The sequence below is a fragment of the Channa argus genome, chromosome 20 (assembly GCF_033026475.1).
Source record: "Channa argus isolate prfri chromosome 20, Channa argus male v1.0, whole genome shotgun sequence".
NCBI classification, from domain to species: Eukaryota; Metazoa; Chordata; class Actinopteri; order Anabantiformes; family Channidae; genus Channa; species Channa argus.
In genome coordinates, this window is record NC_090216.1 from 17,876,632 (window position 1) to 17,896,546 (window position 19,915).

A 19,915-nucleotide genomic window follows, 5' to 3' on the forward strand; every position below is an offset into this window, starting at 1 on the left:
TAATCTCCCAGAAACAACATGTAGACCATGTGAAAAGAATGGAAAATTCTGCATTCTGCAATTTTTTATTCTATTAAAAAAAAAAACATCATAATGAAACAATCCAAACAGCAGAAAAGAGATAACTTCTGCTTGAGTCTGCTTTGTTTCCAACTGTTTGTCATTAGCCCTAATTAGCATATAATTTCACCTAAATAGAAGAGGATGAAAAGGAAGATTGAGTCCCTAGGTCTTATGTCCGGGTGGAGCCTGTCCACTGGAACAATGATCAGAGACCTACATGATGTGAGTAGCTCTAATGTGAGGCTGGTTACTCTATTAAGTGACTGCGTAGCCACAATCCTAGTTATATGAAGAATAAAGGTGCACAAAGTGACTGGAACTTGAGTAAGAACCACTTGACACCAAAAAATGTAAATAAAATGATTAAGCAATGCTGTATAATGCAGTATGATGATTTCTGCCCAAAATATTGAGTTACGACTTACTCAAAAGGAAAATTTGTACCTAGGGACTAGTGCATGACCGTAACATGGACGTAATTGACCGAGGTACTCAGAGAAATCAGCTGCACTAAAGTAACCTGGAGTATGGGAAATTCGCCCATACATGCAGCAGCAGAGTGACCTGATTTCTCCTCCACCTCTGACTTATTTTAGAAGCCTGGCACACAGATTTTAAGTGTTTAATGATGGAAAATGCTGCTTTTTGACTTTCCTCTCTCTTTGCGTGGGGTGTGTTTAAGTGACAGCATAGGGGGAGAGAAAGGGAAGACACATGCAGCTGATTCACCACAGTCTGAATTTTAAAGATCCATGGGGGAATGTGGCTTATTCAGACTTCTACTAGACACTTAAAATTTTCTGTCGAACATCACAAGGACTTTGTTTTAAAAATGAGCCGGCATTGGCCCGTTAACTCGTTAGCGATCTCTACTTTCATTCATTCTTTCACTCAGCTGCGTGCAGCTTACTGTCTGCTGCCTTTGGTTACGCACAAGTGCAGTTGAAGAAAGTTGATTAGAAACCTGGTGATGAATGTACATGGCAGAATAATCGGTGTTCTCTGACAGAAACCAGCTTCCCTGTTTACATCACAAAAAACATGAAGAATTAGTAATCTCTGCTCATGTGCAATTTCATGTAAAACCACATCGGACCATTGTCCGCATGTTGATTTGGCACAGTTTTTACGATGGATGCCCTTCCTGATGCAAACCTCCCCAATTTTCTACCGGCCTTGGACCAGGACTGCACAGCTGAGGATGGGAAAGGGCTGTTAGGGGTTCAGTGTCTTGCCCAGAGACACTTCAACATATAGCCGGGACCGGGGATCAAACCACTGACCCTGTGGTCCGTGGATGCCTTAACAACTGAAGCTACAGACGCCCGTCACTCTACTGTGGTGACACGATAAATGTAATAATATGCTGTGTGCATTAACACAACTCCCCACAATCAAAAATGCTGACTTAGCGTATGAAATTTGAACTTACAACAAGTCAGATGGTCTCTCTACTTTTTAGCATTAGCAAATTTAGACTTTTCTCACTTGACATACCTACTTCTATTTTAAACGACCTGTGGCTTAACGAAGGCAGCAGTATATCTAGATCCTGTTTATATATGGTTGTTTCTTTGCATAGAAAGTAGAGTTTAAACTTGGATTTGTGGATGGGGAGACACATTGTGCTAACTGACATTAGTTTTTAGAGGTGATCCAGAGCCAATGTAATGATTCCTACGACATTATTTTAATGCAGTGCAAAAACATCTTTCAAATTATTGCGAGTAATTGCATTTATTTTATTTGCACTTTTTTGAAAAGGGTGGTGAAAAATGGTGGTAGTATAGCTAATTAGCCATGTACCATTCACTATTTACAGTATGCAGGCTTGTTACTTTAGGGAGCCTTAAACAGCACGACACAAAAAAATACAAGTTTAAGGAATCACTGAGTAACCAGCACTCATATGGCTGGCTATCATATTGCTGGCTTGTCACCAGTTGGCTTTGGAGGTAGTCACTGAGATTCTAGAATCAGATATTCTAGGCCTGTCAAAATGATCAACGTTCTGTTGGATAAGCTGTCCCAGAATTAATCATGATAAGGGTTGAACTCTGCACTCTCTTGCTGAATCGCCTGAATACCTTGCACAAAGCTGTTTTCTCACAAAACAGAGATAACTTACACTTGTTAGTGTCCCTGACCACACCTTGCCTGCAAGATGCAACAGATCTGCAGATATTGCTGTGTTTGAAAATGGAAAACCCACACACAAAGGGAAATGATCCAGTTACAGTCGAGTTACAAGAGGAAGAGAAGAAATGTTCACTCCAACTACCATACATTGTACAGTATAATACTGGCAGCAGGGTTGCCAGCCCATTACTGTCATTTTTACAGTAAATATTCTGTAATAAAGTTACTGTTCTTTACTGTAATCTGAAAATAAATAAAGATACTGTATTTAAGAATTCTAAAGTAAAGTACCTGGGCTACTGTAAAATTAACAGTAAACCAACCAATTTGGTGCATTTGAATAAACCAAGTAAAATACTGTATTTAGAGTAATTTAGCCGATTTACTTAATACCTACTAATCCAATTATTACTTAAAGTTCACTTAACCACTAAACTGCTTAGGATTTATGATGTGTCACCTGTATAAGGACACTTTGGTATTACTATTCAAATAATTGGCTATATCTTATTGACAGAAAAAAAAGTCATGAAGATAATGGAAAAGTCATAAACATTTTATTTAAATAAGCAAACTTTAATGAAACAACTTTCAGTATAAATGAAAGTCTACAAACAAATTTTCTGCAAGGACATCAAGTGAAATGTAAGACCTTTTAAAAGCATTCAAGAATGCAATGTAATGCTGTTTCTATGGTAGTGGCCAATGTGGTAGAAAACCAGTAGAACTAAATACGTGACATCAGCTCTGTGCTTCCCATTAGATTACATGCGAGATCTCATTAAGCATTGTTTGTTTCACAGATTTTCTTCTGCACAAGTTGCCCTGTGCTCTTGGATGTCACTTTTCCCTTTGACATTTTTGCTCCTCTCTCAGGTTTTCTGCTTATGAAGTGTCTAACAAAGTATTAGAAAACAGAGTATTTAATAGATGCACAATATCATCATCATCATCATCATCATCATCATCAGACAATAACATCATGGTTTTTTGTGGGAGGGATATAAATTACTTGTAATATTATTTTGGACACCATTTGAGAACCACCTCCTCCAAATACACTAGAATATCACCTTTATGACCGGTTTTTAAAAATTGAGAGATTTAAACCTTTTTAAAAGTAGTATTCATAACATACCTACTTTATTGGATTGCATTAGATTCAACAGGTATAACTAATAAAGTGGCAGGTAAGTGTATATTAGGAGCCAACATTCAGTGTATTTACAAGCTTAAAAAAAAGGCAGTTTACATTTGGAAGCAATGCTGTGGTTGGCCTTTCAACCATGTATTCTGCAAGAGTAGACCACAGGTTCTTAAAGTTTTCCAGCTTCATTGAACACTGTTTAAATTATATGTGTTTGCTCTCAAGCCCGAGTGTCCACAAATGAATGAAAGGCCCACATTGGACTGTTAGCTCTGGGTAATGAGTGATGTAATGGTGCTTTGGCCTAAAGGTTTTTTTCATAGATATAAGTAGTCCTCTGTCATTACCTTTAAGTAGGCCATCTGTCCATAGGAAACGGAATGAACTCCACCAACTGTCAAAGCTGTCAAAAACAGTTTCCACACATCATTATTAGCTAGGTTGCTGATCTTGTCTCTAATCAACACTGGCAGCAATCTCAGTAAACACCAGTTCTGTGCAGCATGACCTCCAAGTTTGTTACTCCCTGCATTTACTTCACATTCTTCTGTTCAGTTCTACATATGTAAACTGTTTCTCAACTGTGACCAAATGCTTGGTGTATAAAGCTAAATCATAGGGAGCGATACCTTCAAAGATATCATATCCAATGCAGTGAGGCAAGTCATGGTAGTGAGACAGCTCATTGAACAGTGAGTCAAATTTGATCCCCTTTCTCTGGTGTACTTCATTTTCTAGAAAATTATCTTTGTATGTCTGTTCAGTCCTGTCTGGTCCACTTGAACGCGGGTCAGCTGCGGGTCACAGAACCTGCAAAAGAAAACACTCCTGCTGAAATGTTCAACATCTCCTGCAATGGTGCACATAGTCCCTTTTAGAATCTGTCCATCAGACATTTGAATGCCATTTACCTCAAAGTCTTTGAGATCTTCTATCAGTTGTCCAAGGACCAGGTCTTGACCAAAGTACCAAAAGTCATCTTCCCTGCAAAGGAGAACAAGTTGCATATGGTCAGTTGATGATCGATTGTGAGGTAAAATGTCTCCTAAAGTGAAGTAGACTGCCAGCACTTTGTTTTTTCTTTCCTGAACCTAATGGGTTCACTACTTCAAATGATTCCTGATGAAGAATACAGCAAAAGGACAAAAGGACTTTGTTCTGACTTGAACAAAGGATTTTCTGAAATTACTTTGCCATCCCAAACGTCTTAAAGTGTGGGACTCACACTGGAAAAGACCAGCAACAGTTTGCTTGATTGGAATATATTGAGCTAAACACTCCTTTCCGGCTTCATTGTTCCCTAAACAGATAGGAACTGTCTCAATATAGTTGAAGCATTTGTTAAACACACTTTTCCTTCTCTAATCTGTTTTCAATATTTGGGTATTACAAGCCCCAAAAAGATGATACATTTTAATCTCACCTATTAAAGTTTTCATGTCTCCCTCCGAAACTGAAATTTTTCATTTAGTTTACACAGCAAATTTGACATGTATTTCACGTCATGTATATTGCACATTTAGGCTACATAAACATTAACCGACAGTAAGATGGGTTGAGATATGAAAATCAACCATTTATGAAATTGTCCAGCGCTTAACGAGTAACAACGGAATCAGCTTTATTTAGATTAGCTTAATGTTAGTGAATGTAGAGAACCAGGCTTAAAAAATTACATTTAACCTATAACATTACAGAAGGTAGTTTTCTTCATAAAATAAACTAGCGGTTACACACTGTACCTAACTGACAGCGGTAATGTCAGCTCTGTTTGAATGGTTTGAATTATGTGGTAAAAAACGTCTTAACATCAACATTCCTGTGAAACACTAATTACCTGGTTAACATTATTTTAGCATTAGCAGCAAGGCTAATGATGCTAGTCAAATGACATTATTGATACATTTACAAAATGTGCTTATCAAACTAGAACCTGAATATTCCGTGAGAACATTTGGATAAAATATACTTAATAATCACGTACCTTAAATGGCTGTGAATCTCTCCTCTTGAATGGTTGACATCCCACAATGCATCAGTGCACTTAAACATACAGCAGTACGCTGTAGAATATGCCGCTCAGAAGGTTCCAGAAGTGCAATTCAATACCGTCGCCCACAATGCATTGCTGCTTATACAGTACACGTACTGTAGAATCTCAATGTAAAATTTACGGCGATTCATTATTACAGTAACAAAATCAGCTAAAATGATTAAAGTCGTGATTATTTATTGTAAAATAAGCTGCTAACATAATTATTGGGATAAGATTAACCAAGTGTTAGGACTTGGGTCATTATTAATATTATTATTATTGTTTGGGATTGTTTTTGTTGTTGTTACTCCTCCTCTTTGTGTGTTTTGTGTGGGTATATCTGTGTGGGTGTGTCTGAGGGATGGGCTGGAGGTGGTATCCATGGCACAATTCATTTGATTAATTGCTGATGCCCAGTTGGACAAGGTGGTAGCACAGACTTACCCAACCAACCCAGTATTTAGTTTCAGACTATATGAAGGATTTATGATTTGTGTGTGATCATATATCTGATAAGTGCGTAAATAGGTCATGTATATAATTTACTGTAAACACTGAGCACAAGGTAGCACAGTAGGAGTGAGAAGCCCTATTATTTTGCTTAGGAGCTTAGGTTCTACAACCTGTCTTTTATTCGGGGTATTATTTGTGTTGGGTAGGTAAGGTGGGGTTTTCGTTAGAGCTTTTTGCTTATTGTTTTGAGTTATTGGGTTTTTTTGGAACACTTGGACTTGCAGGTTTTTGCTTGGGAGTGGGAAGAGTACATCATGTTATGTCTAGGTTCCCCTACACCCTGGGCATAATGCAAGAAACAGATTATGTTTAGTGTGACCAGGTCTTCAGATAGGAAGGTTCTTGCATGAGACCCACTATCACGCTCTGTGTGACTGATAACCACTCTGAGAAAACGGCAACTTCTTACCATTATTGCATTCACAAGTCAATTGCACATGAGAGTCACCACCGTGCCAAAAAACAGATATTAGTATCATCAGTCAAGTTTTACAGTGGATTCACCATGGGATAGTAAAAGCAGCAAGCTATGTTGCTATGTCTGTGGGGCAGAGAAAGGTATTAAGCTGCCAGTGTTTGTGTGTGAATGCATGTGTTCAGGAAGACATTGTGTGGCGATTGTGTTGACAGAAACAAGGCACTATCAGCAGTATCAGTACTTCTAGGTGCTGTGTCTGTCTCTGGTACTACGGGTACAAACAGAGAATATGTGTAGCACTTTTACAGAGAGAATAAATCACTCAGGTATCCTTTCAAAATAAGCTTCCACAGAAGAACATTTTATTGCAAATATTGTATTATTTTCACTCCCCTGTAGTTGAGGAGTGATGCCAGATATTTCTCTTGAGCAAAGTGATAAATAAAAATTGGAAACTATACGTTATGCATACAGTATAGAACAGAAGAAAAATCAAAGGTGTTCATCTTGCAGACACATTTTTAATTTTGTTGATTTAATCAAAGCCTGCTTTTTAGTCTTTTTGACGCAAAGGAAATTGCAGAACAGCCCTAACAGATCTCAGCGGTGAGATCTGTTGACCAGAAAACACAGCTCTGGGTATTATGTTATATGCAAAGACATGATCTTTTCAATAGTATAAATAACATAGTGGACGTGTACTAGAGAATATTATATTCCATCTAATTAAGACAAGGGGAATTTCCCCTAATATCCAGTGAAATTTGTGTCTGCCAGAGGCAATAATGTACATTTATGCTTCTCATCTAAAAGCAACCTTACGACCATTAAAATAACCATTCTGACCATTAAATCCTAACTCAAGCTGGTGGGTCAGTTGCAGTGTTGTAAATGTCTTGCTGTGATACATTTTGATTATGGGCAAGAGAAAAAAATCTATTTTTGAAGCCTAGTCTGGATAGGCCATGGCTCTAGCACTGTGTTAACTGGATACATAGTCATTACAATGAAAAGCCATCATTATAGGAAATACTGTATGCTTATCTGCTTTCTTTCTGAAAGTTGATGATATGTATGTTATATTTTAACTTGTGATACTGGAGTCAGAAGGCAGTATATCGTCCTGTAGCTTTAATATCAATAGTTGCAATACATGTCTATACATTTGAAATAGTAAAATGTTTCTTGGACTCTTACCATTGTTTGTGGTGTTGACGTAATATCGTCGTCCATGTGGAGACATGTAGCATTTCCAGTGAGGAGGCAGAGGGTCTTTGAGGTCCTCCACAGGAAGCTGACTCAGCGATGCTGTCCTCTGTCAAAAACCAGAAAAATGCATCAATAATCATGAAAAGGCTCATCAGTGGGCTGAGAGTTTATTTAGGTGCCATGTTAGTTCGAAAATAAAGATCCTGGAAGGATCTTTCATAGTTTAACATGATGGGAGAAGAAACTATATATAAAACCAAATTATTAATGATAGACTAGATGAGGGATCTAGGCAGAATGTGCAGCACTCAGTTTGGGTTCAATGAGGTTTTCTATTCCTCAAGTATTTCACAACCAGCTACTAATGACATCATGACAGAGCGGGCGGATCTGCTGCCACTGAAACACAAAGAACAACAAACTGGCATGGCTCTGTTGTTGGACTGAGACCCAGGCCTCAACAGTCAGTGTATGTGCACACAACATATAGCTGAAGCTCACAGGAGATCATGTAGGCATACTGCACACATCTGTTACTGATTAGCAGGGTAACAACAGGCCCAAAACCCTTTTAACACATTAGGGAGATGCTCTATGGAGACTGGGGAAAGCCAGATGAAATTCCATATCAGCTAAAGTTTGGTTGTTGCGGTTCATGGCAAGTCACTGAAGCACTGGACAAAGTTTTAGTAAGTACTAGGAACTTTATCCACTCTCTGTTGGCTACATACGTTACGACATTAAGACAAGGAGAAGGCTTCAGAGCACAAAGTCTTTCAAAAATCTAAAGCGTGAAAAATCAAGGAAAAATGATCAACTGTTCATTTCATTTGTTGTAATAGCTGTGAATGTTAGCACGTTCGGCTAAATAGTTGACCACCTACAATTGTAACTAAGCTTTATCCAAAGCCAAGCTGTGTTTCATAATATCATAAAGTCACAGATGGCATTAAGACCATTAAGACTGTGTAATATTTTCTGGTCCAGGGTGGTACTTTTATATAGCTTAGGTATGTATCTTATTTAAAAAATTGTTTAAAATATATTAGATTTTGTTTAAAACGCTTACTTTTGACTGCTACAGGTAGCAGTCTCAGTCGGGTAGCATGGCATCATGCATGTAGCCATCATTTAAGAATTTCTACTACAAAACAAGTCTACTGGAAAGAGAGTGAGTTACCGTTCACCTAATTAGCAAACTAATTAAGCAAACGTTTAGTAAAGCGTGACATGGTGGCTCAGTGGAAGAGCATTGGGTTGGGAGGCAGAAGGTCACGTGTTTGAATCCCACCCCACAAGGTGAGGCCCTGCCCAGCCATCAAGGGCCACCTTGGTGATGCATCAGAGTACGGATAAAATGGGGGGGGGGGTTGCGGCAGTAAGAGCATCTGGCGTAAACACTAAATCAACTTGGGAAACACGTTCCGCTGTAGCGACCCCTGAAGGGACAAACTGAAAGCCATTGATCATATTTAGTAATGTGTGAGAGCAACATTGATATGATGACATAAAGAGTGTCTTTATACACAGTACACCAAGTTCGAACTTCTGTGCATGACTCTCTGTGCTTGCGCTGAGATAGACGGGAGACCTGTCCAGGGTGTACCCCCCCTGTCAGCTGGGATGGGCTCCAGTCCCCCAATAAGTGGTTACAGATAGATGAATGAATAGATAGAAATGACTTTGTCTACCACTATTATTGGTATAAACTGCATATGTTATGCAGAAACTAATTTACTGTAACTGAGATAGTTAATGCAAATGGTTAGTTAATATAATCATGCATCTGTCGAATAAAGGTTTATAGGCAACAAGTAGACCATGGGTCAGTTCAGATGTTCAGTTGCATACAGGATAATGATAACATGCATTGGTGGGTACTGAGCGAACCATTAATCAGTAAAAAGGATTGGCCTGATTTATGTCACAACTGTGGGGTCACTGTGGAGATGCGTTTGGATCCAGACTGGTATGAGGAAAAAGGAATGCTACTCATTAATCGCTGCTGAATACCAAGGGAAGAGCTGAAAAATATCAGCTGTAAATAACATTTATTCATAGATAGTAACTATCTCAGTGCCCAGTTTTTGGGGTAATCACACAGTAGAACATACTGATTTAAGCACAAACTGTCCCTGGAGAGAAAAGCTGAATCACCTCAGGGAATGGAGTCATTACATATAACTGCTTCCCTTCAAGACACCGATGGAAGAAACCCAGAGGCCTCTGATCCCACAGGATTGGACAGCATGAATTCATGTCAACCTCAGGTGAATTATGACTGCATGTAATTACGCAGACTCCAACAACATTGGGGGACTGTATTTGCCCTTTGTGGGCCTTCTTATGCAGATTTCCTGAATTGTCCAGTCATTTCTTACAGCAGTGAAAACTGGTCATGAATGTAAAAAAAGAATAAAGAAAAAAAAAGTCTAAGCTATTTCCAATCAATGACACAGCATCACGTGTTTATGTACTAAATAAATGAAGGAAAAAGGTCAATACTACTGCCAAACCACAGTTACAGTAGAGTGATACACTACATAACTGTGGGCAGAGGCCTCTCAGTTGTTCAAAACATGTACTTACAAAGTCAAACAACATGTACTACAGTATTATACATTTGTTTTCATTCTTCTAGCGTAGAATTGGGTGGAATCAGCACAGAGCAGGAGTTAGATGTAAATAGAGCTAAACTGACAGACAACCAGACAAGCAGCATGTAAAAACATGGCCTGGGTTAGATGAAAGTATTATAAAGGGAAGGACCCCTCCCATTCTAACCATGGCTCAGTTTACCAAAGACAAAGACAGAGAGAGGGGGGGGTATTACGGAAAACGAACTTTGTCCAATCAGGCTGGAAACTAACAAAGAGAGAGAACAGAGGAGCTAAATGTCATAAATGCTCCAAAATGATGTTTCTGGCCAGAGACAATAAAGTAACTCAGATAGCTACTGCAAAACTAATTTATTCTTAAAATGTGTTAAAAAAAAATACATCAGATAATCTATTAAGTTAGTAAGTGAAAATGTGTCAGCACATCTGTGGTGTAAGCCACTAAAATTAAATTAGCTCACCAAAAGACAATCCGATAACAGTTGCTAATCAGCAGAGAATATTTATTTTGAATCACTATGAATATTGTTTACAAATAGTCACATTTAATAGGACAGTTTTTTATTTGAGTTTGTTGGGAACAGATGCTCATGAGTTTAGCCCACTGTGTTCTTATGCAAATGAATGCATGTATTTGAAATTAGGGGTGCGAAATTGTGTGATACTAAAAAATAAATGATATGAACTTATGTGCCAAGGCTTGGTGATATGAATCATAGACTTGTTGCACAGCTGACTGACTTCTGTACTGGTTTTCTCTGCATTTCCTTGGTGCTTTCCTGTTAGTATTCCTCCCACTGTTGTCTTGCTTAAATGTTCTTTATGAGTGAAACGATAATATGGTATATGTTTATTTCCAGAGCTTCAAAGTCAGAAAGTTCCTCTGAATCTCCTGTGTGTCATTGTCTTAAAATATCCAAATCAAGCAAAGCTTTGAGCCACAAGAGTCTGAGGTAAAATTCACCTCCCTGACAGTAGTTTGTTATGACAATCCTGTCATACATCAAAAAAACAAAAAAAATGTCATGAGTGAGAGAATAGGGGCACCTTGGTGGTGGGATAGATGACGAATCTCAAAGCCAGCTTGTCTCGACATATGCAACATTGAATAATGCACCATTCCAGATGGTTTACCTTCCAAAACCCCAGACTGCTTTTGGCTCCACATTCACAGCATGCCAGAAGAGCCCCTGGCACAGATCACAAGGACTCATCCCAGGTTGTGCTGACTGAGGAGAGACCACAACAATCACCGCTGCTGTCTGTGAGCTCTGCAGACGCTCTCGACACGTCCGTGCTACAGTATGTGCAATCAACTCCAACGTGTATTAGTCATTACAACGGTCATTAGAGAAAAAGAAAGATAAAATAACACAAGGCAAATATTCCTTTTAATTGAATTTGTGAGCTGCCAAAATCTCATTGAAACTTAATTCAAATTCTTCACCTGTTGTTCAGATAAAAATGATTAGATTTGGGTATTAGTTGAGAGTTTTGGTACTTAATAAAAGAAAAACACAAAAAGGTAAATATTTGTATTGTAAAAATGACTAAAACAACTATGTAATGTGGAAGGTCAGTGACCATGATGAACCCTGAGAAATTATCAACCAACTATGCTCACATGGAGCATTTTAGCATCTTTAAGTTACCAGTTGTCCATCGACAACTTTAGCCACTGTTTTGGTTCAGTGGTCTTGTTGTTTCATTCTCATTAGTCTCAATTCTAGCAGAAGAAAGAAAATATTAAAATTTAAAAAGCCTACAAATGCACAAAACAAACAAGGCAGTGCTCAACAGTAGTTAAAGTTAGCAACTACATGGCAGTTAGCAAAATCATCAACTAGCTAGTGAGCACAGAGGAATATTAATAACAGCAATTGACTATAATGAAAAAAAGAGTCAAGGTGTGTCTAAGCAGCTGCTTGCTTTCCAGCTGGAAAGATTTAAAGTATCCTAACATGAACATGCAGTGATACATGAGCTGTTAATGACCTGGAAATGGCTCTAGTGTAAAGCACCAGGAGCCTCATTTATAAAAATATTTGGATACAGTTTTATACAGCCTGAGATCTCACTAACCAAAGATAAAAGCAGCATGATCTTAACGTAATATGGTTTAAAAATATAGCTAAGGTTGCATTTGGTTCTAACGAAATAAAAATATTTCAATTAAATAAAATCAATGGGTTGCTCCCTTAACATACTTAGTGCAAACCTAACAGTGTCTTCACTTCACTCCAAAGACCGTTTCCCATAAGAATAAGGGCCTCATGCTTGTGTAATTTGCTACAAGTTGAAGAGTCTTTCATAGTGTATGCAGGCGTGCACGTCTTGAGGAGAAACCAAACAAATTCCAGCTGTATATATAGTAGAGCAGAGCCATAAACAGCTCCAAGCAAGCAACCAGGCAAAACACAAAGTCGTCGTCATGATGAGATGCAGACGGAGAGCGTGGGCCATCTCCAGTCTGCAGTCACTGCTCAAATAGTAGCAAGCTTCACATTAGACGTGTATGCTGTGATGTTTGCCTGCTCACTCTTCCTTTCACCTCACCAGTGACAAAGAGAGAATGGGAACACAGGTGTCAAAGGCAGGGGGAAGTATCTGTTTCCTATTATTCACTCAAAAATGCCTCCACCTTCCTTTTCTGGGGCAACACTGTGATTTTTGTGCACAGTGGCTTTTTGGGAAGTTCACACACAACTGCTGATGCTAACATCTGTGAAAAACTAGAAGCAGACAGTTGTACAATTAACGCTTTCAGCCAGATGCAAATAGCTGTTAGTGCTAAATGTGACGTGATTACCATTAACCGCTGTTTAAGGTTATTTGTCTTTTCCAAAAATATTTATTTTACATTATGTTTATGTGGAGATGTGCTGTCAAAGGGTTTTGTCGCCCAGATTCATTGAACAGTCTGGCAGCAGTGCAAAATAATTCCCCTGTAAAGGTTGATTTATATCCGTGCATCACACTGTGCCATACAGTAGTTTTTGCATTGGTACTACGTAACTGCGAACCCTACACAGTCCTTTCAATCCACACTCTGCATGGATTTAAAGCCATAAATTCATCACAAATTAAGCTAAAAGGGTTTTGAGTAGGGTTCACCCTACTAACCACTGAGAAAATCAATTATTTCTGATTGACAAGTAGGTTTATAGTAATCGTACATCATTTCATAACAAATTATACCTGAAGGGCTGAGTACAGCAAAAGATACATTTCAAGTCGCATGCTACAGTTAACTGGAGCCCAAAATTAGCATATTGTTGCTTCAATTAAACTACGAGACCTGCTGAATCTCCAGCAATTACAGAGCTGGCTGTGAAGCTGTCAGGTGAGCAGGAAGCTCCAAATGGATTACTCAGAGTAATGATATATTAAAGAGGTAATGACTGTAGTAAAACGGAGCAACCTCATTGGTGGCCTTGATTAAGGATCCTGTAATTTGCATAGGATTCAAAATTGTTAAAATTCATGATAGTGAAATTACATACATTTTCACAACAAGAAAGAAACACCCTGATGCTTTGCCAGCAAGTTGAATAAGCAATACATACATTGAATTAAAGACATTAAAAGTTCTGTTCTTAGAAATGTGTCAGGCAACAACTGACTGACACTGAACTCACTATTTAGCAAATTTTATTATTATTATTCTAAGACCTGTTTTAAGCTAATCATTTATGATATTTTATCTATGTAGGTGAATATGTTGACTTCGTCAGATGATGTGATGAACATAAGTTTTTCTGTAGATTTTGTCTTTGTCTCTCTAAAGTTTGGGTCATCATGAGATTATATTACTTTTTCATACATGTTCAGTCAAAGTCTACTAAAAGGTTCCTCAGCAACTAAACTGCAAAGTTATGTTCATCTTGTAGGAAACACATTTGATGTTTGGATTATATTGTATCCCACTGCAGCTGGTAGTGGACACTGGCACTTTACAGAAATACGTATTAACATGTGACGTCCCTGTCAAATAAAGTAACATAAGCAGAGATTCTTTGTTGTCTGTATGCTGACTGTAGACAATATTATACAGTTAGAAAATGACCGAAAATATCCTTTAGGCTCGTAGTGTAACATGTTTCTTTTTGGATCCTATATCTATCCTGCCATTTTCATTAGCAAAGAGCAAAGTAAAACCTTTCATCCAAATAAAAAACACGTGTAGAGGCTGTATGTAATCGACTGCAGTAATCTCTGACCCGAGGTACTTGTATTTCTTGTAAAGAAATACAAATTTGGACTTGGTAACCACAAGCATATCCGCATTTTACTGATCTTTAGTACTGTATATGTTAAAATATATATATAAACCATAAATGCTCTGATATAAATACAGAAAATGCTCTGTTCTCTGAGTGGTCTTAGTTGAAACGCAAACTTACCCAAAATTACAACAAGACTAAATTGTCTTGCCAGAGAACATCATCAAAACAATAACCACCTTCATTTAATTACAAGTGTTAAATTACATCCAGTTGAAGATGTGCTCAGCATCAACATGAAATGTGACGTAGAAAAAGGTGCTGATGGAGCTACAGTGTTTATTTGTTTCCCAGGACTATTTCACATATGCGCTGGAATCATAAGTTTCCTGCAACTTACTTTAAATATCATGCTGTGCCTCCTTGTGACCTGATTCTCTGGACATTGTCTGGTGTCTGTATGTGAAAGAGGCTTCAGATACACATAAAGTAATTCTTCATAAGTTAACCTTGGTGTTTAAATTCTTAAAAATGCAAATACATTTATAACTTTTAGAATCACTTTGAAATGGATAAAAAAAAAAAAAAGCCAAACTGTCCATGGCTCAAAAATAAAAAGGAACAACTTCCAAAGGGAGGTGTACTTTCTGTTTTTTCGCTGATAAAGGTTTAAGTTATGCAAGTTTAAAAAAAAAAGTCATTCTGCATCTTTAGCCCAAACTCTGTGTTGTTTCAGAATCCCTATAGTGACTTACCACTACCTCCCACTCAAACTCTTGAGACCAACTAAACATCTCATCACCACTATTATCACAAAACCCTAACATTGACCTCTTACCCGAGACTTCTGAAGCTGGGCTGAGAGGCCTCGTGTATGAAATACAGCTGGGGAGAAATTTCTCACACATACGCTTGGCCGCTAACTACTAGACCCAGAGAGAAGAATGTGTTAAGATATGGCAAGTGAGGGTTGGAGTGAACGGAGGAGGAGAGAAGGAATCAAACAGTCCTTGGAGGGACACAGGGAAAGAGAAACAGAGCGATGGGGGCTGTGGACCGTATCTTTATTTGGGAGACATTGTTATGGTCTGGGCAGATGTGGGAGCCTTAAGTGTAGCCACATTCCCACATGTAGAGACACTCTAGGCACTCACGGAGGAGGGGGGATGCACAGTTGTGTGTAAGCATGTTCTCAAGCCACACATAGATACCGTACATGCACTCGTATGCTCTATGTCTCAGCAGTGGCTACATCTGTGTGTCCCACACGGCTAACAAGGCCTGTTTTGTTACATCCTGCCACCTCCAGTTTAAGTGCACTTCTCAAGCTGTGTTTCAGCTCACTATGTGTGGTGGAGGTCTTAGCCGTGTCATTTGGACACATACAGCATCCACTGCATAGGGTGCAGGCTCTCCAGTGTGCAAGTCTTATCTGGACAAACCTGATTATGTTCTCAGGATCAGATATGTGAGACCGTCAAACCACTGTTCTGCTTTCCAGTCAACTACTAAGGTTGTTGAGCAATCTTCGAGAGTGAAGACTTTTCAAAGATCAGCTTAAAAATGAATGTCCTCTCTAATATCATATCAGCTTAATTCAGCCTCATTTCTGCCAGTGCGTGCCAGTGCTTAGAGCTGTGTTTGTACTGTTGGGAAATCTAAACTGGTACACTTGTGTAATTATGACTGATCTGGGGTTTCCCACCTGTTCTGGATTTTTCTACAAATATCTCGTGTGGCCCCCATTCTTCTCCAAGCATCAGTCTTCTTGTAAATGATGAATCACTTGTAATACTGTAATACTCTTAAGCCTGTTTTAGACATGAAGTCTGAAGAATGTCAGGAGGATCAGGTCACGACATTGCCAGGAGTTTCCCTTTCACACATGTAATCAACATCGGGAGATGCATTCTCACTTGTTAAGATATACACCATATTATTGGGCAAGGGGTGGTGACATTGTTTTGGTTTGAAATCTGGTCATATACCGACAGAACTTCACCATTTTTGTTGTCCTTCCAGTTCGAGATTATTGTTCTGTTCATATGAATGAATGAGTTCTTCACTTATTTACCTGGTTTCGGAGCAGTTGCAGGAAATGCACGTTATCAACACGCCTACTCACTCATGGTGAATCCTCCAGAGTATTAGCTCCTCTATTTACAAATGAGCTTGGATGGAGATAATCTGGACTTTGCTCTAGGAAGCTGGCTGGGTAAAGTCCGGGTAATGTCAGGTGCCACAGACTTGGCCGTTTGCATTCACACATAAACCCACCCCAGAGAAAGTCTGGAAAATGTCGGAATTCCAGTGCATGCGTGAAAGGGGCTTTAGATTAAGATCTCCCCTGAATACCAAGCTTATGCAAATAAAGCACCTCAGCTGCCTCCATCTATGTGTGAACTCCAGGGCAAACAGGAACAGTTTACAGCTGAGTGTAAAGGAGCTGGGGGAAGAGTCAGCACCTCCAAGTCTGAGGTCATGGTAGTCGGCCAGAAAATGGTGGAGTTCTCCTTTCATATTGGGGACTCTGGGTCTTGTTTACAAGTGAGGCCAAGGTGGGAGTATTGGATTGAAAGGAGATTGGGTTAGGTTGAGAATTTGCACCAACCATGAACTATGGTCATAGCCTCTTAAAAATGTCATTAGAAACACAATAAACATAATCAGAGGGGTGGGGGAGCAATTGTTGTGATGTTAAAAATTTCTACGAGGAGGAGCTGGGGGATATGGTTCAGCAGAAGGGTGTTTGGACTATGACCCAGATGCAGATGCACAGCAGAAAGTGAAAGGATCGATGTGTGTGGACAGTATTTTTATGTCTTACGATACAAAACTGTCAGCACATGTTAATGAATAATGTGTACTTTCCCCTGGATGGTCCTGTCTGAGTGTAAGCTTAAAAACATATCCAAAGAACCCTAACAACAGGCTAAGCTGGGGTATTTTTACAACTCATCAGCATCAAAGGACTTATACTCCTATACTGACAGGCCTGCCTGATTTCTGAACGTGCCTTTAAACTAAACAATAAAGATAGGAAACACACATTTGATACAGTCCCTCTTACCAACACCACCCAAGCAAAGCTTCCATGTGGATATTCTCCCAAATTACTGTAGCAGACATAATAATTCACTCAGATCCTGTGTGTTCTGTAATTCACAGAGCCCTGTTGTTTGTGAACATCATTAACTCAACCCAAGAGAAACGACTATAGACTGGTTGAAACTAATATAATTTCTTTTCCCTTTGCACCACAGACGTTTTTGGATGAATTACACCAGTGTGTTGGAAGAAAATGAGACCCAAGTTGAAAACAACTAATTATTCTTTAACAGAGGTAAGGTTTTTCAAAATAGCTGCATTGGCATGGAACCAGGACTAAAAACATTAAGGCCTGAATCTGTCCCCACTGCCACTATAATCTCAATTCTATCAAAAGCTATAATTATTTTAATCATATCTACCTTAAAAAGTCCCTTCAGTTGCCCCTATTCCACAAAAAACTGGTCTTTATTAAGCATAACTGACACCCTTTAGCCGTTGCTATGCAGTAGGGAAATAAACAAGTTGTGTCCTATGACACTTCTGGTAGTAGACGTGAGAGAGTTTGTGGTTAGCACGTCACTCTCAGAGGTGCCACAGTGGGGGCTTCACAGTGATTAAGCTGATAGCTCACAGCTCCACACTGAGTTCCATGACAACAAATGACTTTCTTTTGATATGACATCAGCACTGGAGGGGCGGCGTTGGTTTTCCTGAGTGCAGGGGAAGCACCTGGCTGTGTGCTCGAGGCACTACTGCAGTAGTCCGTCCCTGGGCATTACACTACAGGGAGCATGCCAGGCTAAATCACTATCCAAACATCTGCTCGAAGCCCCGACACTCACTCTCAGCTCTAGAGCTTCACAATAAACACAACTGACAGTCCACCACAAGAAGCATAAGGAAGACAAAGTCGTTCTCCATAATTTACATCTCCCTGCAAATTGCTTACATTAGTTCCCCTGACTACACATAGACACACACAGTATTCACACTGAAGTGAAACAATACATCATGTTATAATAATATGTGAACCCAGCAATACATTTTGGGAAAATCAACATGACATCTTCAATTTACTGACATACCAACGTGCACCTGATATACTGTATTTCGACTACATAGAGAGGTCGGGGTGGTGTCTCCTCCACATGGCCCCTGAAAGCCCAGGCCTACATGATAACCACCAGTGTTGATATTTTAACAATATAAGGGAGTCGTGATTTGTTAAGGGAATGTCATGTGACCCCAAGAGCAACAAGAGCGTGTAACTGCCCTCTGGCAAATCGTTAAAGGCTATGGCTATAACCCAGAGGGTCACCAATTTAATAACTAATATACTAGTTTTACAACGGGCCCTCAGCATGGGCTGGTGCTTTGACAGATTGTGTCATAAAAGCAACGTCTAGCTTTCAGTCCAACCTACGGCTGATGCAATTTCGATGCCACGCTCACCGCCTACTAGTTTATGAGAAAGCGAGAACTGTAAATTACTATTTTTAAATGACTTTTAAAACACTTAGATTAATAATCAATGATCAAAAGTGTGGCTTTGTAAAATTCATTAATACAACTAGTCAGTTAGTTAGCAAATTATTCCGCTTACAATATATTTAAAATAAAATGTCAATAACTTAATTTTTCCGATCAATTAAAAAAAAATTAAAAATAAATAAATAATAAATTTAAAAAAAATTATGAGCAAATTCAAAGATATTAGCTTAACATTGCAAAAATAAAAAAGTACAATACTGGTGTATCATTTATCAATATTCATTAAGTCGGCTTTACTCTTTCTAATTTCTTCCTGAGTCCATATTTCAAAATTGTGATTCAATTTTGTTGAACACACATTCTCACATCACAATTATTTTTATTTTCTTTCTTTCCTTTCTTTTTGGGGAGGCCTTCTATAGACAAGCCTGTCATCTTCCAGACAAGCAATTAACTTCATCAGTTATTGCAGTATATTGTTTGGATCAGGTCACACAGTGCAGAATTTTAAAACACAGTAGCTTTAATTACTGCCTGATGCCTGGAGGCTTTGAGAATCCTGCCTCTGTTGGTTCCGAGAAAAGTGGCAGGAAAAGTCATCTTTCAAGGTTTGTACCAAGTTTCTGTTGGTGTCATGGCTGTTGCTAAAAAACAGGTATTTCTCCCATTTGAAAGTTTCCAAGTGGAATCACTTGTTCCTTTTACCAAGGCCACAGTTCCATGAAATTATGAGTTTCTGTCAGAAAAACAAGCTAATACAAAACACCCTCTTTGACAGAAGTTAAAACTGTAGGAATCCTGTATTACAAATGCAAAAAGATGGAACAGAGTAATAAAGCTTTACTCAGAATGATGGAGTCGCAAAGCAGTACTACAGAGCCAGATGCTGTCTGGCTGTTTGAGAGCTCCAAACACCATCGGGTGACTGATAACTTATTTTGAATGAATAAATCGCTCCAATTTATTGCCGATAAACGCTCCAAAACGTTCAAGCATTCACATCTGTTT

General features: G+C 38.8%; 1 protein-coding gene and 1 long non-coding RNA gene across 3 annotated transcripts in view; both read right to left on the bottom strand.

Moving 5' to 3' along the window:
• Positions 1–19,915, bottom strand: part of gas7b (growth arrest-specific 7b) — a 57,243-nt gene that overhangs the window by 31,345 nt on the left and 5,983 nt on the right. The window contains exon 2 of the mRNA XM_067487957.1: positions 7,513–7,630. Coding sequence (XP_067344058.1) covers positions 7,513–7,630 — 118 coding nt within the window. The remainder of the gene's footprint in view (positions 1–7,512; positions 7,631–19,915) is intronic.
• On the bottom strand, positions 2,758–7,505 carry LOC137105569 (uncharacterized). Of its 2 annotated transcripts, XR_010911836.1 has the most exons (4): positions 4,261–7,505; positions 3,979–4,159; positions 3,697–3,752; positions 2,758–3,098 (listed from the first exon to the last, which is right to left on the bottom strand). It is a non-coding gene; the product is annotated as an uncharacterized lncRNA (long non-coding RNA). The 2 variants fall into 2 exon arrangements; XR_010911835.1 differs by having other exon boundaries at positions 3,697–4,159.